The sequence below is a fragment of the Chrysoperla carnea genome, chromosome 3 (genome assembly GCF_905475395.1).
Source record: "Chrysoperla carnea chromosome 3, inChrCarn1.1, whole genome shotgun sequence".
Classification (NCBI taxonomy): domain Eukaryota; kingdom Metazoa; phylum Arthropoda; class Insecta; order Neuroptera; family Chrysopidae; genus Chrysoperla; species Chrysoperla carnea.
The window spans coordinates 48,716,061-48,743,858 of NC_058339.1; the positions used below are offsets into that span (position 1 = coordinate 48,716,061).

The 27,798-nt window shown below is 28.6% G+C and overlaps 1 protein-coding gene across 3 annotated transcripts in view; it reads right to left on the minus strand.

Annotated features, from left to right (window-relative positions):
- Positions 1–27,798, minus strand: part of LOC123296432 (triple functional domain protein) — a 343,272-nt gene that overhangs the window by 171,769 nt on the left and 143,705 nt on the right. For all 3 annotated transcript variants that reach the window (XM_044877904.1, XM_044877905.1, XM_044877903.1), the window contains exons 9-15: positions 21,399–21,590; positions 20,405–20,577; positions 7,871–8,051; positions 5,873–7,353; positions 3,623–4,352; positions 2,081–2,322; positions 1,906–2,005 (exon numbers count right to left, since the gene is read on the minus strand). In XM_044877904.1, the coding sequence (XP_044733839.1) occupies positions 1,906–2,005; positions 2,081–2,322; positions 3,623–4,352; positions 5,873–7,353; positions 7,871–8,051; positions 20,405–20,577; positions 21,399–21,590 (3,099 nt within the window). The remainder of the gene's footprint in view (positions 1–1,905; positions 2,006–2,080; positions 2,323–3,622; positions 4,353–5,872; positions 7,354–7,870; positions 8,052–20,404; positions 20,578–21,398; positions 21,591–27,798) is intronic.

A 27,798-nucleotide genomic window follows, 5' to 3' on the forward strand; every position in this document is an offset into this window, starting at 1 on the left:
TACACGGGGGTCGACGGTTTATCTCATTTAAGCAGGTTGCGATCATTTTCAATTTTCATTAATGGAATAATTGACACAAAATGTTAGTTTTTTGCTTAATTATTACCTGAAAAATAAACAGACTGACGACGATTGTTCAAAGAATTAAATACCCTCTACGCAGACTTGGAAATAAAATTTGAGGATGTTTTAAATATGGTAATACCACACAATGGATAATTAAGGTACATTTTAGAAACGAGCATCAGCTATTCTGGCTTGAAAAAGATATATCTGTAGCTTATCTTGCATTCTGGAATATATAAGTATTTCATTGCTTACCCATCTTCGTAACTGGTAGGTGGAAAAACTGGACTTAATAAAACGACGAGATTTACAAAACCAAATTGTTTATAAAACCACCAGATTCATCTTTCGTACTAAAAGAACTTTGATTTTTACTTATTATTTATTATCTAATAATAAATGTATAAAAATTAATATTAAATTTTACGCCTAACTACAGTAAGAAATCGGTCAAAACACATTTGAAGTTGATTAATTTCCAAAAATGCAATATTAGCTAACCAGGAGGTCCAAATAAAATCGAAAAACATGGCAAATGGTCCACGCGACAAACAAGTTTGGGGACTTCTTGAACAATTTTTTTTGAACAAGAGTTTTGCACGGAGCTTAAAAATGGGTAAATAAATTAAAACAAACACCATCTATTATCTTACAGTGTAAGTTTTTACTATCAACGAACTAAAGAGTATTGATCACAATATTCTAAAAACATTTAATATTTAATAACAAATAATTGTGTTAATTCATTTAACACTCATGAGTGATATATTTTAATATGAATATTTATTAATATGATTTGTTAGGAACTTTGTTCTAAATATTAAAAATTTATTGGCAATGTTTACATTGGCATTTTATCAAAATAAGTAAAGTATTTAAGAAAACAGTTGTAGAAAATTATATTTGTATGTTTTGGCCACAAACCGTCCTGCTTTTATAAATTAATTAAATAATTTGTCTTTTTTTATTTACAAATTGGGTAAATTAATAGTTCCATCTTTTATTGATCTTTTATTATTGTTTTATCAATAAGAAATTTTATTTTGATTATTGTTTCAATCGTCTCAGTCTGAATTTTTGTTATTATTTTTCTTGGATCAACGCTATATCTAATTCAAAGTTTTTAAAATAACAGAGATTTGAATATTATTTTTTAGTTTAGTTTATAACCAAAATACGGAAGTATGGAGCAATATTTTTAAAAATCAGATTTTCAATCGAATTCGATTGTAGGGTTTGGATTTGACCCAGCCACAGCCAGATACAAAAGATGATTTAAACGTATGTTTATTCTTGAGACTAAATGTTTGTGTTCAAAAAGGAATTTTTGTCTTTGAAATTTCCTTCTATCTCTTATAGGTTAAGGCAGTACGAGCACCAAGGCAGTTTTAGATTCAGGGTTGAAATTATCTGTATCTTATCTTGAATTTTGTTTTAACTTCATGAATGTAGACGAAAAATAATAATAAAATTTTTCAATTTTGTTGTAAATTCGAGTCAATTGATTTTATAGTGATACGTCAAAGAGTGACAGAACAAAATCTGCTTTCCTAGCGCAAAAAATCGCAGCTGTCAGTAATAACAAAGGAAAGCTCTTAGTAACTCGCTGATCACAAGAATTGGTCATTTCGTCAATCAGTTTAAAGTAGTCCAAGTAGTCCCTTATCTCTCGATTTTTTTGCTTGCGAATTTGATAATTCAGCATCGTTTGACTTTTTTCGATAAAAAAGAAAATTTTCATAATAAATTTAACCCTAAAAACTTCAACCGATAAATAAAAAAATGGAATACTTAAATGGTGATTTTGTATCGAAATTTAAAATAAATGTTTCCACTTACCTTGTCGGAGTCAGTGGTATTACCAGAACCAAACGATGCCAGTGAATTTCGATCCAAATTTTCAACACTTTCATCAAGTGAATTACATTCTTCAAGATCTCTGCAAAAAATACACATTTATTAACAATTTTGTGATTTAAAATTTTCAAAATTTTGTAAATCAATAATAACAAACCTGCTAGATCGTTGAGAATGTTTTCCACGTGCAGGACTCTTTGGTGGTTGCGCTAATGGAAGAGCGTTTCCAAAGTATGTTTCTTGTATAACTTGTCGTAATTGTTTTACCCACGCTTGTTTAGAATCAAGTGAATTTGCACGTAATACAATACGGCAATCTGATAGAGGTGCTCTTCCTGTCCATACAGCAAATTTACATTCGTCACCTTCCATGTGTTCTGTTACTCCTAATTCGGATGTCTGAAAGTGAACACAAATAAAATTTATCATTCGTTTATCAAAAATTATTTGTGGTAAAGTTTAGAAAACCGAAATTAATTTTCACTAAATTAAAATTAAAAAAATTAATGAATATTAGGATAATTTCGACGGGATTTACTCTTAAATTTTTTCAAGCTTTCTTTTGTATGGGAACTGTCAATCAAAGCAGTATCGTTTATGGGGTGAGAGTGACATTGGGCAATCTTCAAAAACATACATATCACCTTTGTTTCCTTATAAATTTTTCTAGCTTGATAATCCTTCGATGACGTCTAGTCGATAGCATTACGAAATACGTTTTTGATTTCCCGTTACCAGTTGTTTCCAAATTCAATTCATTTATCGGATCAAATTTAAAACGTTTAAAACAGGAATTCTAATAGTTTAGAAATATTAAAATAGTGTGGTGATATTTTTTATTTCCGTTTTGGCAAGTTAAGCGATTTTGGTAATGATTTCGCTTAAGGATATACCAGCGACAGGGCAATTTAATAAAAAGCTTGATTTTTGTTTTTATGAAGCTGGACTAAGTCTAAATCAATTTCGAAGATGTTAGGATGCGCAAGAGGGGAGGTTAAATTTGAATTCCTGACATATTGTAAATTAGAATCAGTAAATAATACACAGGTGCCATAAAAATAAGGCTACCACTTTTCAGATTCTTGAAAACTGAGCGACCGATTTTTTATTTTTTCCAGAAATATTTAGGAAATTGTCAATTTCGCACAGTAAAGGAGTTTTTCATGGAAGTGAAAAACAGAACGCCCACGTAGTCCTTTTGTTTAGTGAACTGCTCGTAGTCCTTTTGTTTAAGAATTTTAGTTAAGTTCTCTTTGTGCACGATTTCCCATACAACGGTAAACGAATGTACAAGTATAATATCGGACGGAAAGTCCTACGGATAAAATCAACAAATGTATAATTCAAAAATTTATTAAAATTTTGATTAGCTTCTTTTTTTTATACCTTTATTCGAAATTTAAGAAAAAACGCAAATTGAACATTAATGATTGTAATAGTAAAAGACAGACAACCTTTTTGTAATAAAAACTAGCGCTTAGTAATACGTTGACCTATTTAAATACTTTCCGTAGTTTTATACCGCAGTGAGAAAAATGAACTTATCACAAAATAAGCAGAGACTAGATTACAAATATCGAAACTTGGAGTCTCCGAATTAAATATAATGTGATGGTAGGCTATACGTCTTACTAAAACCGGTTCTGAATCTGGCTATACGAATATTATTTAAGTTTTTCTAACACAATATATTACTCACCATCAACTTATTTTTATAAATATATTTAACTTTTCCATTTGAATCTTTAACTTCTTTACTAAATAGTAAATACAATTCAAATAAGAATATGTGACGATCACGTCCTTTACGTATTAATTGCTTTGGATCCCAAACACTAAATGATTCTTGTAACAACACTTCACCTAATTTATCAATAGATACATCACAACCTTCTAACAACGATAAATGCAATGCATCGTTTGCTTTTTTTGGCACATTTAACATCACTTCTAAACCATCTTTAATTTCACCTTGTCCTTCTTGACAACATGATTGTAAATCTTTTAATAATAATTGATATTTTGTTATCCTTTGTACAGGTTTTATTAAATATGCAGCAATTGGATGCTCTACTTTATGTTTCTTTTGTAATTCTTCAAAATAATTACCACCATGCTGTACCATAAAATTATTTGATTCGGGTTTATTTTTACAATAATATACATACATATCAAATTTTTGTGCCCATGTTACAAAACAATGGCCAACATCTTCAGGCATTGTTTCATATTTTTCTAATTCACGTAAGAATATTGAATTATGAAAATTATATATTTCTTCCATATTACCAAATACTATGTCTTCTTTACCAATTAATTGATGAGGAATGTTTGTACCTTGACGCATTTCATTTAAAAATGCTTTTATACATAATTCTAAATCTTTTACATATGTACGTTCTGTTTGTAATAATTCGGCCATTATAAATCTAGAAATGAAAAAAATTAATTAAAATTTTTTTAAAGAATAAATAATTAAAGGGGATGCAAGATTTACTTTCTTATTCTTATTCAAGCCAATCAGTAGACAAGAACTTTTCATGTCTACTGGCACTGGGTATGAAATAACACGAAAATCTTGATTATTTTACGATAAAACGGCAAGTTTCTGAAATATTGATTGAAATTGAAATATTGATGTGTGCTATTGCCTTTCGTGTACGATCGTAGGCGACATACCCTTTGGAAAAATCGATCAAACGATAAAAATATGTTGTTTTGGAATCTGATGAAAATTGGTAGGTATATAGGATAATTTTGACCCACTCAATTCGATAAATCGGATTCATTTAAGGATTTGCTAAGTAGTTTTTGAATCTTTCAATTTGCTAGATTGCAAGAAGGAGAGACTGCATTATGAATTTTATAATCTAAGATTATATTATAGGACTGCTATATTCTTTACCAACTCGCAATTTTGTAAATCGATGGAAACAAATCTTTGAAAGAAAGCAATTTATTAATAATTCAAAAGCATTTGGAGATATCTCTTTTTAGGATTTTAAAATAATCCAAAGAATCGCAAAAATGGATAATTTTGAACTGACAAGTTTCTGTGGTATTACTTTATGGAATTCCGAGAAGTCACTCCTAGTATAGGACTTTAGTTCTATACTACTTTAGTTATCTCAGATTCGTCCAATCGTCAAAGGAGAATCCAATTTTTGTACTTTTTGGAGTTAAAATTATTTTAGAATATTATTTTTATCAAAATTGGAGTGAAAATAATTTTCCGAATTAAAAAAAATTGATTAAATCGTAAAATAATTTTACTTTTGGAAAATCATAAAACATGGTACAGAGGGTAATTTTAACCTCAAAAATCGAGTTTATTTGATTGGATGAGTACTTTGGAGATATTGCATAAAATCTTGCTTCAAAAGCATTTATCCTCTCTCTAAATCCATAAAAATAGATAAACAACCCAATAGGCTTTTTCATCGATTTGCTTCTGTTTTAGACAGTTGTCAAAAAGCCTTTCAACCTACGAAAATCTAACATATTTTATCTTTATCGAACAGCGCTTTTTGACTAGGATAGAAGATATATGATATGTCTTTACTTGATTGAAATTTTTCCGAAACAAAAAGAATAATTTTTTAAACGAAGAGCCCTATTTGCACTATAGAGAAGAATAAAAAGTTTTTTTCGATCATATTCTGTTCTCTAAATGTTGTTGATATGAGACTTAAAGGTATTTGACTGGCAACAAAATTTACCATTCAATGATTACGTCGTATCTTAAAAAAGACACCCAATATATTCAAATCGGACTTTTGTAATTCTTTGGTCAAAATTATCTTAATAAATATATTTCAATAAAATTGAAGAAAAAAATATTGTTTCATTAAATTTATCTGATTCTAAATGTAACGAAACAATTTCCTAGTGTGACGTGCCATCTCAATTTTACTCTATTAATGGAATCAATAATGAAAACAAAACTTACTCTTTTCTTCGAGCAGAACGTCTTTTTTCTTCATTTAATTCTTTCAAATCTTTGGCAGCAGCCTCTTTAACTTTGGCCTCTAAACTAGGATCTGAATTTCTATCAATTGATAATTCTTTTCTTTCACTCTCCTCAACTTGAATACCCAAAGTCTCTTCTAATTGTTGTCGATATTTATCCATACGCGATGAAAAATCTTTATAACGATTGTCAACTGCAGCCACCCATTGTTTAATAGAATTAGCATGTGCATGACCTTTCTCAACTAAACTGTCTGCTAATTGGATTAATAATTTAACACGTTCTCGGGTTTCTTTAGCTGTACCTTTAAATTCATTATGCTCTCGAAGTAAACTTTCGGTTTCTTCTTGATTACTACCTACATTCGTTGCATGCGTAGTTAAATAACATTCGCCAGTATCATGAATCCATTCAATTGCTTGTTTTGCTGATCGCTCAAACAATACAAATTGTTGGCATTGATCTAAACGTTTTTTACGTTGTGTCCAATGTTCGAGAACTTTATTTTCTTGAGCTAACAATTTTTCTAGAATATTTTTCACTCTAGCCTCAGCATTTCCAGTTGTTTGATAACTATAGAATTGTAAACTTCGTGTTGTATATTTTAAGAAAGTTTCTGCAGTTCTTCGTGCAAGGGTACAAGCTTTTAAAAATGCTTCCTTTTGTTCTTGATGTTTATTGATTAGTTGCGAAACTGCAGTAGCTTTATCAGGTGGATTTGATCCACCTTGTTGTTGAGTGGTTGAGCACCAGTCTTCATCTCTACGATATTCTTTTTCTAAACTATCCAATACCGAGCAAACTTGTTCGGCAGTTTTATAAAAATTTAAACTAGCTGTGACCAATTTATGCCGTTCTTCAGCACATGTGACTAATTGTTGCCATCGTTTTGTGACCTCTTCACTTATGTCACGAATCGATTGAGGATCATAATGGTTTCCATTTATTAAAGAATCTGCACGATATTTCACTTGTACAGCTGAAGTATGTGTTTTTTCAATTGCTACTTGAAATTGTTCATGCTCTTTCTTTAGAAGTTCCGCGTCAGATAAACTATTTGGTACCGCAAATGACGCCATTAACATAGCTTCACCATTTCGTATCCAACTTATCACTTGGTTAGCATCATTTTGAAATTGTCCTAATTGCACACATTGTTCAAGTTTTATTCGTTTCATTTCAGCTAATTCTTCGAGATCAATTTGTCTTTCATGTAAAAATTCTAATAATACTTGAACTCGTGTTTGTGCATTGTATTGGGAATCGGCCATTACACATACACCAGAGTTCTCAAATACTTGAGCAAGTTCTTGACCTTGTTGTAAGACTTGAAATGTTGTATTTTGCATTTGACTAACACTTTCATTATGCAGTCGAAGAAATTGTTCGGCCTTTGCCATATCACGAGTTAATTCACTATGTTGTAATTCTTCTGACCACATTTCTAACTGAGATGATACCTAAAAATAAATATAGGCATTTAATCTGATAAATATAAACATTACTAATACAGCGATATTGTCAAAAAAAGAGTGAAAATTCGTGTCAAATCGGAGCTCTGAGTTCGTGATTCTAAAATGATCGTTTCAGATTTAGAAATAGACTAGTCGACCCTTGCGACTAGACGAAATAGACTAGTCGACCCGACTTCGTAAATCGTATTTTTAAACCGTGGGACTATTTTTTATTTTTGATCACAGGTCGGCCCGGTAAGCTTTAAAATGAGGGATAAACCATGGAATTTGATAAACTCGACATGCTTTATTTGTTAGTTTAAATAGCGCCAGATAACGAACTAATACTTTTAACGGCAGATGTGACTAACATTAAATTTTAAACATGGTTTTTAATCATTTTAGTTACTAAACCGTAAGGTTGCGATTTCAAGAAATCCGATGTTCCATACGACGACAGTTTCTATTTTTCCCACATTTATGTTATTTTTGATAAATTTCGGATAAAACAAAGGATACTTACTTCTAAAGCATCTCGTTCAAATATTCGCAACCGTAACGCTAAATCTAAACGTAACTTTCGTGCTGCCCAAAGTTCACCGAGTTCAGCACGTTGATTAGCTAATCGTTGAAGTGCTGCTTCGACAGCTGCAGCTGAACTTCCTGCACCTGCAACACCTCCTCCATCCATTTCCGCCACACTTCTAGAAGATTCAAAATTGATTCCCATTATTGGTTTTGTTTCAAAAGAATGGTTTATACAATAAATTTAAACAAATTAAAATAATTTTTTCAAAATTAAAATTTTTCAAAATATTTTATCATGAATAAATAAATATTTGCTAAAATAAGTATGCATTTTTATTTAGTATGTAATTTTTAAAACAGTCAATAACCTTCCCATTATTAATAGAATGCAAGCGTTTAAATGTGATAACTTTTCCGGAGAAACAATGACCTATACTTCATAATCTTCTTATCTCATGTCAACATTTTTATAACTACAAATTACCAGAATTGATATAAAAATATAATATAATCCCAACAATTCATATATTTTTTTTTTTTTTGCTCGTGTACACAATCTTTTAATTTAATACATTTAGAGTCCATATCATTGACTTGATGAAAAAAAAAAAACAAAAATTTTACGACATAAAACGAACATTCTTACGTAAAGAAAATTTTATCTTGTTGTGGAATATTTGATCAGAGAAATTGCAAATTCCATAGAATTTTGTATAAGCAAATATTTTATTAAAGCGCAAAGCGTTTAAGCATGTTACGACTTTTTAATCGATTTGTAAAAAAGGTTCCGTGTTTATCTCATATGTATATTAGATCGTAATCCCTTAAAGAAATGAAAATAGTATAATTTGTTTTAACTGAAAATAGTTTATCACAAAATGGTGGAAGTGATGAGAAAAAAAAGAAGTTTATATAAGAATATGTACTTAATATACTTTGAATTCTTCCAAAAGAATTTCCTGTAGTTGGCAATGTGTTATAATTCTACACATCGTTTTTTTGGCTACGCTGGAAACTACAGATAGTTTCAAATATTAAAAAAAATGAATTTTTTTATTTTTTAAAATATGCATTCATATATGAAATGAACTATAAAACCGTTTGAAATATATAGAATTAATAGTTATTACATAACAATAACTTTTATTTTTAGGATAAAAAATCCGTTTGATAAATGCAAAAATCACATAGAGTGACCCCTTCAAAGTTTGTGAAAATCGAGAGAAGCTCATTTTAAAGTTTGACCGAGTAAAAATTTATTTAAAAATAAATAAATAAATAAACTGAAAACTTGAAAACTGGAATATGTCGGGATACAATTTCGAGAGTTTCCAGATCAAATTAGGACAAGTGGTAATCATAGTTTAACAACAAAGGTAAAATAACAAGGGTCAAGCGCTCAAATTTCTGTCATTTCTGAATAAATACAAATTGGTTTAATTGTTAAGCGTAACCAATACGGGATTCCCGCCGCCTCAACAAAAAAATTAATTTAAACATATGCACGAAGGAGAGGCACTAAGCCTGTCAAAATAATAGAGGAGCTGAAATAACCAATGTAAGGTATCACAATGAGTCATACAACCAATATAACATAGCCTAGCCCAGCCTAACCTAACCTAACCTAACCTAACTTAACCTAACCTAACCTAACCTAACCTAACCTAACCTAACCTAACCTAACCTAACCTAACCTAACCTAATCTAACCTAACCTAACCTAACCTAGCCTAACCTAGCATAGCCTAACAATAAATAAAAATAAACTTTTTAATGAAGGGAACAATCTTTCAAATAAAAGCTAATGCGAAAAGTAAGAGAAAACAGATAAGTATCAATGTAGGTTTTGCGGAAAAGTACGAAAAATAAAATTTTCAGTTTATGTCCTAAATTCCAAAATAGGTTTAAAATCATGCCAAAAGATATGATGTTCACTTCTTTTCCGATCTGAAAAATTTAATTTTAGTGATAGCAGTACGATGTTTTAAGTTTTATCCAAATATGATAAAATCGTAAGCAACGTTCTAAAGCGTATATATGTAATAAATTAACTGTAAAACCGTTATAATAAAATTCACTATCATTATGTAACGCCTGTATATATAAATTTATTATATAATATAAACTCATATGGCTTTGTTCTTTGTGTCAATGTTAACAGTATTATTTATAAAACAATTGTATGACTGTATGGTTGATGATAGCTAATTATAAATCATTCTATCATAGTAAAATTTCTAGAAAATATTGTTTTGTTGCATATGGTAATGGACGGCTCTGTCAGTCTAAATGAATTGCTTCATATATGTTATAGAATTAATTGAATAGACTTTTTGCAAAAAAAAAGTGAATAATATATGACCACACATAAATTACAAATAATTGAACCTTGACAAATATGAAAAAATAACAAAAAAATTAGTTCATTATAGTGAGATTTCGTCATAATTGTTTAGGATCAACGATTATGGCTACAATTTTTTTGACTTTCCAGAGGAAGTTAATGTAATGGAGCCTATTTTTAAAATCTCCAGTTTTACATATTACCGCGGTTTCAAAGCCGCAACATCCGAATCAAACCTTTTCAATGTGATGTCTGTGTGTGTTTGTGTACATACGTGCGTATGTTCGTTCGCATTCTTTCGCCTCGATATCCTCGCGAACCAGTTATGGTATTTACACGTGATTGGGCGTAATTGCGTATTTAAGAACTGAAAGAGTTTTTCAGCAGAATTAGTTTAGCCGTTTTTTAATGGTAATAAAAAAACTGAATAAACAAAATCTGAAAAGTGGATAAAACACATCATTTATCTATGGGGATAATGATCGTTACAGCATAAGCTGCAGTACATGTTGAAGAATAATCTTTGAAGGCTAACAAGACCTTTTTCTTAATGTTTTCCCCCCTCTGAGAAGTTAGTCGTGTGGACTACAGGGGTCGCACTCACACGACTTCAGTACCACACCGACTATGTACTGCCAATTTATTTAAATATATAACACTTTTATGAGAGGTACCACAAAAATAGGCCAGTTAATGGAAATTTGATCCACATTAACTCAACTCAGCTAACTATGAAAAATTCTAAGCTTCCAATACTTTTCTCTAAGTCCCAGACAAATTTGCATCGCTTGTGAGATATTTTTAGGGGATATAAGATATTTAAGAAATATGTATATGGCTGTAGAGTAATTATTTAATTATATTTCTACACTTTCGTTTACTCTAATCAATTTCATTTTTATTGAACGAGAGTTTACTTAGTTTTCCAATAAAATGATTATAAAATACCTATAGTTTAGTTGGTCATCACATGAATAAATAGAATTGCATAATAAGAGTAAAATATCACCATAATTGGATACTTGAATTATGTCTATAAAAAATAATAAATTATATATGGTTATTATTATTTAAATATTATTATTTTGTATTTAATAAAATAAAATTTAAATATTTTAAATATTATTATTATATGCAATGTAAAATTATTATAATGAAAATGTATGTCTTGTTAATTACTTAAATATTTTCACTTTAATCGTTTACATTCAATAAACAACCTTTTTACTCTATATTATACGAAAACATTGTTTTTATCTAATTGCAACCTGGCGAAAGTGATGCTTCTGGTTAAGATTCGATCTAAATTATGTCTAAAAAAATCACGGTTTTAAGTATCAACGAATTCTGGTATTTAGGAGTTAGGCTAGAAAATTACAAATAATTAACACTTTTTTTTTTAAAATTATTTAAGCATCGTAGACGCATAAAAGAAAAAATACGAAAATCAAGTTTTTGAAAAAGTTTTATTTATTGCTTACCAATTATTTGAGATTTTCGTGTGTACAAGACATTAAAAAAATAATAAAAGTTACTTAAATCGCAATTGAAGAATAATTACATATTTTTAAAGAAACCCAAGGTAAAGCTATATGTATTAATTTAGTAAAACCATGTTTTTATTATGTTGTTACGCATTATATTCCAAATTATAACTTTTGAATAATATATTACCAAGAATTATTATTTGCTAATGAGAGTAATCAAAATAAAAAGTACATTTCAATTATTTCATTTACGAAATTGATTTTAACTTTACAAAAAAAAGAATAAAAATAAAGTTGATAAGAACACCACACAACCTGCATATATACAGTTTTGAATGTTAAAAATCAAAGATTAATATTTTACTTAATTTAAGGTTCTTAACGTTAACCATGACATTAAAGTATTAGCAAATTTTCAAATCATAATAAGATATTCAAACCTTTTGCGATATTTCGGATAAAATGTTTGTTGTAGCAAAATAAAGTTTGATAATTTTATTCATAAAGGCAGGTTGGGAGCAGGTAATAATTTGCTTGCTATCAGTTAATAATTTGTAACGACTGTTGCTTTAATTGTTTTGTGAACTATTGGAATACAGTCACTTCTTTCAATCACTTCTTTCAAAAATGAAATTGGTTTTTAAAAATCTTTACTAGCAAGATATGAACGTTTAAAATTCCTAATTAAACAAAGAGGCAGATATCTACTAATGACGTCGTACGTGTGTATCGCCATAGAGATTACATATAAAACTTCGTTTTGCTAAAAGAAGGTGGGTAACCTTTGAATGCAATCTTTGATTACTTATAACTTCTTGGTTTTTTTAATCAATTTTAATTTCACTTTCAAATTTTGTCATGGTATCAAGTCTAATCTTACATTTCTATGGGTAATATGGCCTATTCGAAATCAGGATTATCCCCTATTACTAAATAGTTATTGACGATACTAGTGGCATGATTAACAACATTATTATCGTACGCTTGCGAAATTTGCACAACTAGTGCGTAGCACGAGTTGGACAATCGCAGAAGTGAGTTTTTTATTTGGGGTGATGTAATGAATTCATTACGATACAAGTGTGACAATGAATTAATTGCCATACTAGGGCTCTTTTTTCCACGCAAACTGAGTGAGAAAGATACTTCTTATCTCACGGGCATACATAAAATAAATTGTACTTTGGAAATGGTACACTTGTTTTGTAATATCACTATACTTTTTTTTCGGATATAGTTTTTAAATTTAATATTTTTCTTATAGTGTATGATTATTGTGAAGTTTTTTTATATTCCATAGCACGTAGTTTCTGCACATAGACGTAAAAATTAGTATGTAAGTATATATTAAAATATATGTTTTACCTTGAATGGTAGATTTGAACAACCGGAATTATTGAACCATTTTTTTTATTATTATACAGAACCTAACATCTATATTATATGTATTGGTACGTACTTTAGTTATTATATGGGTTTACAATATTGCAATTCAAATAAAAAACTATTGTTATACAATTTTTTTTAAAGTGGTTCAATTTTAAAGTTTACAAACCAAATAATTATACACTATTAGATGTAATGCGCGGTGCGGGCGTTACATGGTTAAGTTCCAAAACTTCATTTTAAATCTTCAGGCTTTATTCTTTTTTATCGGATTTTCAAAATTCAAAAAACTTTGAAAAGCTTCAAAATTTTCTAGAACCCTTTATTATTTATGTTTTTAAAAATGACTAAAATTTAACTTTTGAATATCTACTTTGGACTTGATAATGTTTTCTTTGATCTGCTTTCCATATTTTACTCACACAGTTGTACCTACTCAAAAATAGTTTTTGAAAAAATTTTGGTAAAAAAAAACATTTAGCCACCAAACCAACTTCCACCACGCACAGGTATTACTACCAAACTGTCCTATAATAATCAATCGAATCGATTGCGATGAGGTTCCAAAAATAAAAAAATTTCATTGATAATCATTTTCATTGATAGAAAGTTGTTACTTTTTAACTTCCCACTATAGGAAGTTTTTGTAATGAGTGCGATTTTCGAAATCGAAATTTTCAACATATCTTTACGTTTCATGGATAGGACTCGGCCTTAATACCAATTTGGAGAAGAAGTATGTGTGTGTGCGTACGTACACATTTTTTCGTCATCGATATTGTGCGAACAAAAAGTGACATCGACTTCGTTGAGGTGCCGATCGAAGCGCATTAACGACAATATGACCCGAAAAGAATTTCATAACATTCGGTCAAGTCGTTTCGAGTTGGTCGAGTGTAGTCCAAGGGTCCACCAGACTACTCACGGCTTGTTTATTAGAGCCCGACTCATGAAAATTGCTACTTACTGTTTAATATTTTTTCCATAAAAGTTACAATTTTATGGTTGATTTTTCAACAAGTTTCCTCTAGTAAAATATTAATTAATGTACAGGATACTAACAGCAGTGGTATATGTGGTTTTACTTATTCACACATTATGAATTTACGTATATCAAATTTTAATTTTAGTCATGTACCTATCTAGTATCTACTATGTATATAATATACACTGAAAGGCAATTTATACGAGTAAATAAGTGTTTAATGTTTGGATAAGATAGTAGGTAATTAAATGATTTTGACCGTTTCATTTTTTTGGCTATTGAGTGTATATATAAACACTGAATATATATATTCAGTCAATTTAATTTAATATTATGTTATAAATTATTTAGTTAGTATTGCCATATTAATTAACAACAATAACAACAACAAACAAACAAAGAAACCAAACAAACAACTAACAAGTGAACAAAACGTGATAACTATTATGTAACTTTTAGATACCATTCATAATTGACTAATTAACATATTAAAATTAAAAACAAATTTTTTATCAGCAATCTTAACACGGTACGGACTGTACGAGTGTTTTTAATTTGATATTTTGAACATTTTTTTTATGTAATTATTTAACATCTACCATCTTGTTTGTATCTTAGATACATCTGACAGTCGGTAATTTAATCTATATTAACTATGTTTTAATTTAACTAAAGCAAAACTGGTTTGGATATTGAAATTTGAATGTTTGGTAATTAAATTTGCTGTCATTTTTTGCATAGATTCTAGCTGCTTTGCATCATATCAATTTTTTATGTTCGGAATGTTTCAACTTATATTCCAATAATGATTTAAATTTAAAACAACTAACCAATTTTATAGAACAGTGGCAATTTGATGGTTATTCCCAAAACAAAAAACAAAGCTAAGCTTAAAACATCTAAAAATTAACATAAATTCCAAAACAATATGTATGAATAATCAGAAATTGATTGCGGGATGACTAAATTCACTATTCAATTCAAAGAAGCCCGTGAAAATCATATATTTCTTAGAAGAAACAAATTGTATACACTTATTTTCACCATTCTACATTTTAACGATGACATTTTTTTATTAAATAAAAGACGTCGCTCTAAAAGGCCCGAATTTGGGTCTTCGGCACCTGTGTTCGATCTATTATCTGTATTTTTATACGAGCCCAGATATTATTACCTCACATTATGATATTATACATTTTTTATACCTATTTATCTTCTCTATCTTTATATTTATATTATAAATGTGGAAGTAAGGATGTTTGTCTGTTTTTGTGTTTGTACGCTTTCACGCAAAAACTAGCTAATGGATTTGAATGAAACTGTATAATGCAGCTTATACATCAGACTAACACATGAGCTATGATTTATAAAGATATATATTTAAAAAAATATTTAATTAAGTCTGTGACATTTCACTACGCCATCTATGAATATGAATTTGAATCATAAATTAAAGATTTCAGTAATATTGTGTTCGATATACAATTCATGGCCACCTGTACTGATACATGAATCAAGACAATAATTAGACCATTTAAAAAAAAATTAAATTCTGTACATATATTTTACCAGTGTAAAACAATCCCTACCCCTAGCGAAGCGGATGGATATCGAGGTAGTAAAAAATACTTCCTGAAGAAGATTTAAGATGAAACAATCTTCTGAGGTAGTACCCACAGGATCTGCAAATGTAATCGAGGCAGGCTCACCATTGGTTTACAAAGCTTTGATGGCCAAGGCTAATAAATGAAGTTCTTGTGTACCATTTTTTGCTCATTTATTATCCATTTTGATCAAGGCTAGTAAATCGAAGCTTGGTTTTTCAGTCCTTGTCCAAATCAAAACCAAATCTAATAAATCAAATCTTGATTGTCAATCGTTACAAGAGGCCAGGACAAGGCCAATGAATCGAACTTTGATCTGTGAGTCCTAGTCTAAAGTAAAAAAATCAAGTCCTTGTTTGAAAATGTTTGCCGAAGCCTTGATCAACTCTTAATTTGCCAGTTTCTGTCCAAGTCTTGCCCAAGCTCAGTAAATCAAGGCAGCCCATAAAATATTTAATTTACGTGGTTAATAACTAAATATAATTCTTTATTAAGAATATTATGGATAGATCTCACTTATTTGTCCATTTTATAATATTTGATGTATCCATAAGGAATGAAATCTGTACTTGTAAGTATTCTCACAATAATTAATTCTTCTTTATTGTCAAAAAAACATTAGCATAATAATTGTACTAAAGGGTGTTACCATAATATATACCTACCTTTCATATATTATATTAAACTAAAGACTACCAAAGGAACTGGAAGGTAACTTATTCTTTTCTAGTTCATGTCTGGTATTATTGTAAAAGGTGCGTCTTCTTCAAATATTATAATAATAACTTCTAAGAATCATATAATAGTAGTATAAATAATAATAATAATAACGTAAAGGACATCTATTTTTAAAATTAAAATTAGCTTAGAAGAATTAGATTGTCGCGACAAGATAATAATAAAATATTATTCTACCTATCTTTTTATTACAATAAAAAAAAAGTATCTCTTGGTTTTCTTGTTATGAAGACATTATTATTTTAAAGAACAAAACAAGTAAAGAACGGACAATCTTTCAAATATGTTATATAATATATAATATATAATATATTATAATCGAAAACAAAATTTCTTAACAAAATTTTCAATGAGTTGAAGGTGGTTAGAAAAATTTAAATATTCTTGAATAATTTTTAAATAAAAATGATAATTTTTATAATTTAAGGTAGTTCTATCCCGGCAGTCCAGACAAAAATTATTGGCTTAATCCAAGCTTTTTTTACTCTTACTGTAATGTTACTACAACTGTCTCACCAACTATCTTAATGACACAACATAAAAAATCATTTTAATCTGCAAAATATTTTGCTAAATTGACTTTTTTGCGGTAGAAAGCTAAAATTGGGTGATAGTGAGATGTATAAAACTTCTTTCGAAAATGTTCCAGGAAACTTAATTTTTTCATAACCGCCAGGATATATTTTGATGACTTTTCAGTGATTTCATGCGGTTAGAGATCTGTTCATTTTTTTTCTTAAATGACAGTGGTCTTTCAGTACTTTGCATTTACACAACAATGGAGGCAACATTTAGATCTAATTATTTGCATTCCCTGTGAGATCGATCGATTGAGAAGATTTTTATAAGAGCTTTTACATGGTTCTGGGCGTATTTATTTAATCAAAAGTGATTGGATTCGTATAATGATTTTGTAAAACAGTAATAAAACCAGTTTTGTAACTTCAAATACTTCTCATCTCAAGTGAATTTATTATATTATGGAATATAATGGAACTTACAGGATCATTTTTGTATTCCTATAAATTTACTATTCCCATATGCAAAAACTTTATATACGCTCCGACAATATTGCTATCTAGTTATTAATTGGCCAAACTTTCAGGAAAAGAATCCACGGTCGCAGGGAAATTTTAATGTTTTATAATAAAAAAATGGCTGCCATAAAAAAGAGAAATTATGATCGAAATGTTTACGATAGAAATAATTTCTTTACTTATTAATAACGCATCAGTTCATTTAACCTTTTATACAATACAATATAATTTAATACACTTTATAGATAATTATAAAATAATTTTAGAATGATTTTAGACAATGTACAATTATATTTGGATGCTAACTGTTAAAAAACATACAAAAAAATCAATTTTTAATTACCCAATAATTACTGGTAACGGATTTAAAATATAATTTTGTTTTATATATTATTAGATTTAATCAGATATGCATTATTATTTAATACAAACAATGACGTTTTCAGAAAATTAAAATAGGTTACTTCAAATAATAATCAATTTTTAAAGATAATTAAATGTTATTAATTATGGCATAATATTTATAATTATATTAAACAGTGTATTTTATAAATAGACCAAAGTTCGTGTCTTACTTTTAACATACACTTGGTACAAATGTAATAATTATTTTTATTTAGCATATCAACTCTTTAATTGCATTATTAAATATTGTCATAAATCTAAAAGGTTTATAACTGAAAATTCCAAGAAAAGGCATTGGAATCCATTTTTTGCCGGATTAGAATGGACTTCGGTTAGACAGAGCCTCCGATTACTCTCAAATTGATAGAAAATATCCCGTTATTCATTAGATTTAAATTAAATTCTGTAAAGAATCAAACAAGTATTTGACTTCTAAAATTAATACCTTAAATTTTAAAAATATCATCTGATTAAAAAAAGTACATTTAAAATGTACATAGATACGAAATAAATATAGTTCCTACCGGGTGGCCCACGACACCCCTCGATCAAAATCATCGCCAGTTTTTTCGGGCACGGAACGCTAAAATCGCACTTGAAACATAGCTAAGAACACTCTCCATTAAATAACCTTTCAAACAAAACAAAAAAACTAAATCGGCTCATCCGTTTAGGCGCTACGATGCCACAGACAGACAGATACACACACATAGCGGTCAAACTTATAACACCCCTTTTTTTAAGTTAAAAATAAAGATCTGTATTTTTTTTAAAAAAGTTACTCAAAAAACGCCTTTGAAGAGATCCAATTTTTTTTGTTTTGATATAGTGAATATTTAGACAAAATGTTTGACATCGTCCGTTGTACGTATTTGATGAAATGAATAGTGAATAAATTACATCCGTCCCGAAAAGGTAAACTGACAGGCAGATCACATAGGAAGCATATATAAAGGTCTGAGCGTAACCAAAAACCATTAACATGAAGCAATATAAACAATAAATTATAGTTCTTTATTTTTTATAGCCATAATAATTCTTTTTATTTTGCTACTTGTTTTAAGTGACTGACTGACATTTTTAACCATAAATTGTTATATATTATGTAAGCTACATTTCTTTTTCTACTTTCTATAAAATATGCCAGTCATGATAATATTATAATAGCATCTAATAATATAATTTTTAGTGCATTATAGTGCATCAACCCTTAACCTTCTTCTGGGTTAAGTGAAATTAAATCAGCAACCTCATAAAAATACACTAATTTAAAAAACTATATAAAAATAATCTTTTTTTATAAATAAATCTATAATATTAATTTCTAAATAAACAATTATTATATCTGTGGGATAGTAAACATGAAAACTACAATAATTACATTTCACATTATTATTATAAAATAATTATTTTTAATTGGTCGAATTTTTTTGTAAAATTAATCAAACAGAAAAACAAATCAAATATAAATTTACAATGTACATCCAAAGTTTTACCAAGTGTATCAAAAAACAAAATAAAAAATCTAATGGTTGGTGCAAGTGAGTGCATAAAATCGAGCAGTTATTGGGAAAAACACACTAATAACGTCAAGCAATCAATGACAGTATTAAGCTGGCCTAGATCTTACAAAAACCTCAATGGTTAATGGAATAGTTAGACCAAAAGAGTGGGTTATTTATATATTTGAATAATTTGATTCATACATTTGAACAGTATTGTTTTAAGTTGTTTAAGGCTTGAAATCGTAGTTACATTTTAAGCCACAGGTTATGGCATGGCAATATTACTTTTCCAATAATAGCAGTTTCTTTGTTTGTTATTAATTTTTTCGTTATCAATTGTCGATTTGTAACGAAAAGAAATAAGTTTTTCATCTATCGATATTTTTACTATCTGAATATACAGTCTTGATAATCGGGCCTCGTTAAAAACCAGGGATATTCGTTCTGATTACTGGATTTTTTTGCCAATTACAGATATTTTATGGTAAAATTAGCTTGATATTCGCACGCTTCACTGGGTTTAAAAGTGAAAACCGCCTATCCTCCGTTTACCTTATGCAATTCCTTGTACAAAGCCGTATAATGTTCAAATTTTTTATTAAGGACGTAGCTTTTAATTGAGCTTCTCCCCTTTTGAACTTGTTCGTAGCTTCATCGAAAATATTCTACTTTTTAATTTCAATAGAAATATTGATTTTGATTACTGTAAATAAATTTTGACTAATTTAAAAGTGGTCAAGGAACTATATATACGGTATCAATTTTTTATATTTTAATACAAACTACCACTTAAAAATTTAAGAACTCCTTGTATTAGATAATTTAGAAAAAAATGTAGCAGCATTTTTTCAGATAGATAATTACAAATTATTTTGTTTAACCTTTTTTAGAATGAAATAACGGTTATAAAAACGGTGTGTCTTAAATAATAAATAATTAAATAATTTAACAATATCAAAGAAATTAATTAAAACATCTTGGGAATTATATTAAAACGCACAAATAAATGGTAGAAAAGATAAGAAATAAATTTATTTACCTGAGTTCTTGTAATAGTGCTTCACCTTCAGCAATTGTTGAATTACAAGCGTCTAAACAAGAGTCTCTTTGTTGTGCTGTTTGTTCTAATAAACGTTCTGTTGCCTCTAAACTGTCAGCACCCGTTTCATCATTTTGTAATTCTTGGCGTAATTCATCAACCCAACTACTTAGCTGTTAAAAAAGAAATGATTAAATAAAAATTATTTTTAAACTCTTTTAAATTATTACGTATTACAAAGACATGAAGAATCCTTCAAATAGTAATTATGGTACAATTTTTGTTAGTTCTATTTTCATGAAAGAGGTAAATATTTCATAAATTTGCTTAAGGATCCTGAGATTTTAACCAAAATGTAGAAATTTTTAATCTTAGTGGCTACAGTGCAAGGCCTGGATTTACGTGGGCCATGGTTCTAGGCGGTAAATTTTGAGGTCGATTAATTGATCGAAAGGTCAAAATATTTTTGGGTAAGTGTGAATTTCACAAGCATATTCTCAACCAAACACATAATTTTTAAATCCTGATTTACATACATTCTGAAATAATATAGAATTCTTAAGCATAAAAGTGATAAAAAGATAATTTTTTTCTCTTAAGTTCAAATTGTATATGTATTTTATTCTATCAGAACTAGCTGAACAAACTAAGGGCGGTCTTTACCCAAGAGTGGCATTTTTTGCCATTTCCCAAGGGTGGCGCTTTGTGTAAATCCGGCTCTTTACAGTGGCAAAACCATAAACTAATATTTTTAATCAAACAAGCCAAGTTATCAAATTAGATTATTTTTAGAGTGGAATTCTTGTCAGTAAAGTGTACAAAAACTACTAAAATTAGTAACAAATATTCAAAGAGGTTATAGCTGATTAGGGATTTCTCAAATTGAGAAAATTTTCCATATTGCGTACAATTTCCAGAATTATTTTTATCTTTGTGCCACTGTGGGCTTAGATATGTTTACAAAAACTGATTAAAAATAAAATAAATTCTTTACCTCTTTTTCATGTGTATAAAAAAGGACGGCAAGGTCGAGGCGCCGACGTCGTTGTTCAACACGTGCAGCAAACGACGTCACATGCGCCTCTAGTTCATGTGCCACACGATAGATGTCTTCAGCGTCACACTCACCAGTATGAGCAAGTTCTTCAGCGGCTGCCAACAATTTTTCAGCGTTTGTATACGTATTCTGTAACACAAATAAAAGGCGTTAAAATGATTTCATATACTTTTTTATACTTAAGAGACATGTTTCGGCGTGTATGGCCATTTTTCAACGATATTAAAATACTGAAATTAATATGAAATTAAAAAATTATTTTTGCTGCTGTTAGGAGTGCATTAGTGCAATATTTCATACAAAAGTATCAAAATTTTACTTATAAAGGAATAGGGTAGTCTAATGAAATTTAATGTTAATCAAAATTCTTCCATTTTTTCCAATCACTAACAAAACGATTTCATAATAGCCTGTTATAATATTAGAAGGAATAGTGGGAGACTTCATTTTTGAAAGAGAATCCTAATTTTATCACTGCGATCATTTGTCTATGCAACAATTAAAATGCAATTTATCAAAATTATAATTTATAAAAAATTTAAAATAAATTAGTATTCTTAATATATCTGCTACTTTTTACTACACAATACATTCAGTATTTGACAACGGAAGTGTAATTGTTTGTACAGACTATAATTGAACAAACCATATGTCTTCTTCAAGAGTCATATTTTAAAATACCGGAAGCAACAAAATTGATCCACTTAAATATTCTAAATATAATCAAAATTAATATTTTAATATAGATACATGTTAATGTTATTTGTTATTAGAATTACAAAGATGATTGCATATACATGTATAAATTATAACTGTGTATTGAAAAATTGAGGATGTATTAATTAGTTATTATTGCTAAATTAAGATATTTATATTATATGAATTCCGATTAACAAATTTTTCACATAATTTTTATATCCTCAATAGTTCAGGATTTCCCATAACATAATAATTTGGATATTAAAACTATTTTTTATTACGAAAACTGAACTTGAATATAAAAGAAATTAAATCGAGGCATATTGTTTCGGATAACCTACAGATACTGATACTACTCGATTTAATTACGAATGGCTCAGAGTTAATAATTAAAGTAGTCAATTTAACAATTTCAAAGTTCCAAAACTATATTCCCCAAATTTGTTAGGTGTTAGAATAGGAGACTTTTGAAAATCAAAGTTTAAAATTAAAGCTTTAGAATGAAATAATCTGTAATTACTGTTCGAAATTTTCTCAAGGGATGTTCAAAAGTTATTTTAGTATTTGATAGTTCAAAATTTCTCTTATTTAGCATTGTTCATCAGTCTTGAAAATAATCCTTTGTTTCAGTAATGATCCAAAAAGTCTAAAAAATCATTTTATTGATGAATAGAAACGAATATAGTTCAGTTAGAGTATTATGGTTGAAGAGAGGTAACTACATTAAGAGAATTTTAAACAAATCTTCGTACACTATATATTGTATGATAAATAGTGTAGTGGTACAGTAGAGATAAAAATTACACAATATTTCACTACAAGCTTATACAATTTTATCACGCATATAATCCAAAACTTTTTTACAACATTGTAGGAAAACAACCACCTTAATTGCAGCCATTGATATTCCTCGGTTACGGAATGTGTAGTTATTACAAAAAAATTCGTAGCGCAGGAGCTGCGTTAGCTTAGCAAATACCCACAGAGATTGAAAAAGTAACACATTTTTTAAAATCGAATATTGCATTTTTAATTTTTCAAGAACTTTTATTTCGAAAAGTAAGCGTCTAGAGAAACACATGAGTACTTTTTTGCTTAAAACTTTTTTTTTTTTAATTCAAAATTTTGTACTTTGCGTAATACATGAAATGTTATTTATGAAATACATAAAATGCAATTTTAAAGTAGAGCTTTGATTGTGTCGCAAGAAATAAAAGCACTTGAAAAAGAAATTTAATATACCACCTGGAATTTCATTGTAAATCATTACAGGCAAGTACTTCATAAAATATGATCTAGTTAAAATATGCAAATATAATGACGTTGAGGGTTTATTTAGTAATATAAACATATATAATAACATGGATCATGGATGTTACGTTTCTATGTTGAATGTTAGTTCTGTTGACATTTTATTTAGTTCATGCAAATACAGTAAAACCAGTGTATAAGCCACCAGTGTTTTTCGCTTATCGGAGAGGGCAGAAAAATATTTCATTACTGACTGAAATAAAGGGAAAATTGAGTAATTAAAATATCACTAAAATATAATCATAATACAATAATCACTAAAATATCGACAATTGATGTTTCTAATTTTCAGACCATTTATTCACTCGGTCATTTGCAGATTTTATGCTAATATTTTTGGTAGGCTCACAATATCCAATTTCATATTCTCTACGTAAAATGCTGTTTATAACCAACATATAACAACTTTTGAAAATGTGAAAATTATCTGCCTAGAAGAATGCGTTATTCCATGTGTGTATTGAAAAATGTATTGTTTTGAGTGCATATTCTGAAAATTGAATCATAATTCCCGGAAGTTAGATCACTACCAGAGCCCCTTGGTATCCAGATGCATCAGTGAACCTTTTAGCTATCGTATTCGTGATCAGCAACCACAAAAATTCCAGATTTCCAAAATTTTAATGCTTGAAGTTTGTGCAAATTCTGGATGATTTGAAAAAAAAATTACTTAAATAATTATTTACCGAAAAAGTACTTTTTTTTTTAATAATCCAAAATCTGCACAAAATTTAAACATCAAAATTTTAGCAATTTGCCCAAAGTCAGAAAAACTAACCCTTTTGTTTTGCATCGAAAGTAGTTTTTGGTGTAGGTAGATAGTTACTCCATCACAAACAGGTCATTTGAGTTACCTCAACCTCGTCTCCACCTGTTTTGTCAGCCGCAATCTACCTGTTTTTATGGAAACATGTTATTGTTGTCACTCTCGATTTACCGTGATATTTAATTTATGTTTACTGTGTTATTGCAATTAAGAAGGTTTCTGCTTTATTAGATTATAATTCTAATGTTTCTAATAATATAATTTAATATTTGCTGTTAAAAAAGTAATATTTTTCATTAAATTTATCATACTCAGCTTTTTGTTTATGTGTGAGGTTTTGTCGCACCAAAATTTTTTTGTTAAAAGGCACATTTTATATCTATAATATGTTTATGAAAAAAATGTTGCGCAAACTTGTGTCATTTTTTTAAGACTAAGAGAAAAAGTCGGATAAAGAAAGATTCAGACAAAAGTAAAGAAAAGAGCAAACAGATTTTCAGTGAAACTTATAATTTCAGAAGTTCTTTGCGTGTAAACAAAAGCAAGCATAAATAAAGTGGCTCAAAAACAGAAGAACAAAAAATCAGACAAAATTTTTTTTTCAAAATTATTGTCAAATAAGGTTCTTTTGCATGTATATACTCTTTTAAATTAATTTTGAGCATAAAAATGCCTTCAAATATCCCAGTGTGTGATGAATGCGACGCACATGCATACGATTGAAATCTTAAAATTTCTTTACCCTTCAAAATTAGCATGTGTTTACTGTATTATAAATAATAAAATGATTGTAGTAAAAAACAGAATATAGCATAAAGGAGTTTATTATTATTTTTAATATTATTTTACCTGTTTGAATATTAAAAATAAAAATATGAAACCATTATTATATTATACATTAAAAATATTTCATGTGGAAATACAATGTTAAAATTTCTATTTTGTTGTTTTAATAATAATATCCTGTGTAGTGTGTTTGTTTGTGATTGTTCTATTTGAATCTAAAATTAAATAAATGCATCAATCTATTAATATGTTTTTGAATTATATGAGAGTATCATTCATATCACGAATAGTGAAAATTTGTATGCAAAATGCAAAATTTAATTTATCTTAAATTATGGTCAATTTATAACAACGAATGGATTATTAGTATTTGCACACGTTACACACACACTCACAATGACCTGAATAAAAAGTAATCACGTTGGATTTCCATAATAAATTTTATAATATTTCTTTGAGTATACAGGATTGTTCAATAAGATGTTATAGGAGACATTTTTTCAAAAAATATTTACCACTTAAATGGGATAAACACAATTCTCAAAAATATCTTACCACTTAAATGAGTGAGACTTGTATATTTTAAGAACATGATATGAGTATTATATATTATATAATTAAATAGGACTGATTGATTATATACATTCCAAAAGTATGGAAACTCCTGGAAATCTCGCAGAATCAGCGAGAAAAAATATGCAAAATGCTGATATTGGATTTGACCTTGAACATAAACTTAAAGCAAAAGCGAGAAAGAAGGGAGCGGAAAATTGTACCCAAAAATCTGATTTTGCCCATGATTTTCAAGATCAAGTTATTTTTTCAATGGTTACTCTTGCATAACCACCATATTCGACAAAGTTTTGGTCTGGAAATTCAATGGTGATCTGGGATTTGAACTTGAACATAACCTTAAAGTTACAGCGAACCAAAAATTTTTCAAAAGAAACCCAGATTTGGAAAGAGCAGAATATTTAACGTCCAAATATGACTTTGACAAGGACCTTCAAAGTTATTCCAAGGTTTCTAAGGCAAGAGGGATAATCCTGACAATCCTCTTTTCCCGCTGACTCTGCGAGATCTTTACTGGTTTCCGTACTATTGGCTTTTTTATTTTGTGGCTCGATTATGGATTTTATGAAAATCGATTATCTGCTCCTTTATGTTAAAAAAAGTCATTGATAAAATAAAATGAGACAGCAACAAGTTTAACAGACAGTTTGCAAATTTTGAGTGAAAAATTGCATTTTATTTTTCAATCTTTTCGACAGCTGCACATACTTTCTATTATTAATACGTCATTGTCAATGACTTTCTTTTAAAATAAACGGCAGTCCACAAACTTTCCTAAGACGAAACTAGAAAATTTCGATTTACATAGGATCAACACTCGAGTCACGATTAAATCTTGTTTATATTGTCTAGCTTAGCTTTATTAATCCTTCAAGTGGCAGACAAAAAGAATCATAGAAATTTTGTTTCTGTTAGGACTCGCAGTTTATAATTTTTTGAAAAATTTTAAGTCAAGAATAAGTATAAAGTTCCTTCAAGAGGCAGACAAAAAGAATCATAGAAATTTCGTTTCTGTAAGGATTCATAGACTATAATTTTTTGAAAAATTTAAAATCAAGAATTAGTATAAAGGTAAGTACTAATTTCAAAGTTAATCATTAATTTTGAATGGATTTGAATTTCAAAAGCAGTAATAAACAACGTCTATTCATCTTCGTAAATTACGAAGACGATTTTACACGAAGAAAAGATAATATAATCGATATTCACAGCACTTATTACACCATTTCCATATTACATTTTGCAGACATGATTGCAATAAACTAGATATTCAATTAACTTACTCAATATATTTTATAAATTAAAATTTTCATATTTATCGATTGTATTCGATGAATGGTTGAACATAGAATATTCAATATGTAACGTCAATAACCATTTTATGAAGATAATAAAATCAAATATTATACATATTGACAAATTTATAGGTTTCTTAAGAATTCTATTTTAAATATATGTAGAGTAGATTCAAAGAAATAGTTTTATGACCAATTTATCATCACAGAATGTAAATATTAACAAAAAATGAAATCAGAAAGTGTAGAGTCTTTCTATAAGAATGATACTTTTAAAAATAGAAATTAAAAAGAAAACCAAAATGAGACGCACAAATAAACCCTTTAAACCTATAACGCTCGTTCTTAAATCAATATCAAACTGATGGACATGGACATCCAGATGAGATGAAAAGGATACTTAGAGACCTATCATTTTTTGGGACAAATTTTTGGAAATATTTTAATTGAAATTGAAATATTTGAGTTGACTTTCTTCTTTTGAATTATTGTTTTGAATTACCTAATTATTTTGCCATTTCACTTTTCAAATGAATTGAGCCAGGTTTATTTGTACATAACCCTAATCTTGCACAAAAATAGCTAAGAACACTCTCCGTTAAATTACCTTTCAAAGAAACCAAAAAAATTAAAATCGGTTCATCCGTATAGGCGCTACAATGCCACAGACAAACACATACAGCTGTCAAAATTATAACACCCCTTTTTTTAGTTCGGTGGTAAAAAATTACCTGAAACATTTCAAAAATATTTTACCAAATCAATAGTAAACCACAATATTAATAGCTCGTATACAAATGTTTGCAGTTATTGTATTAATATTGTTATATCGTGTGGTGTTGTTTAGCTATTTGTGATTATTTATGCTATGGTATTGAATTAACAGAATTAGAAATTGATGTCAATA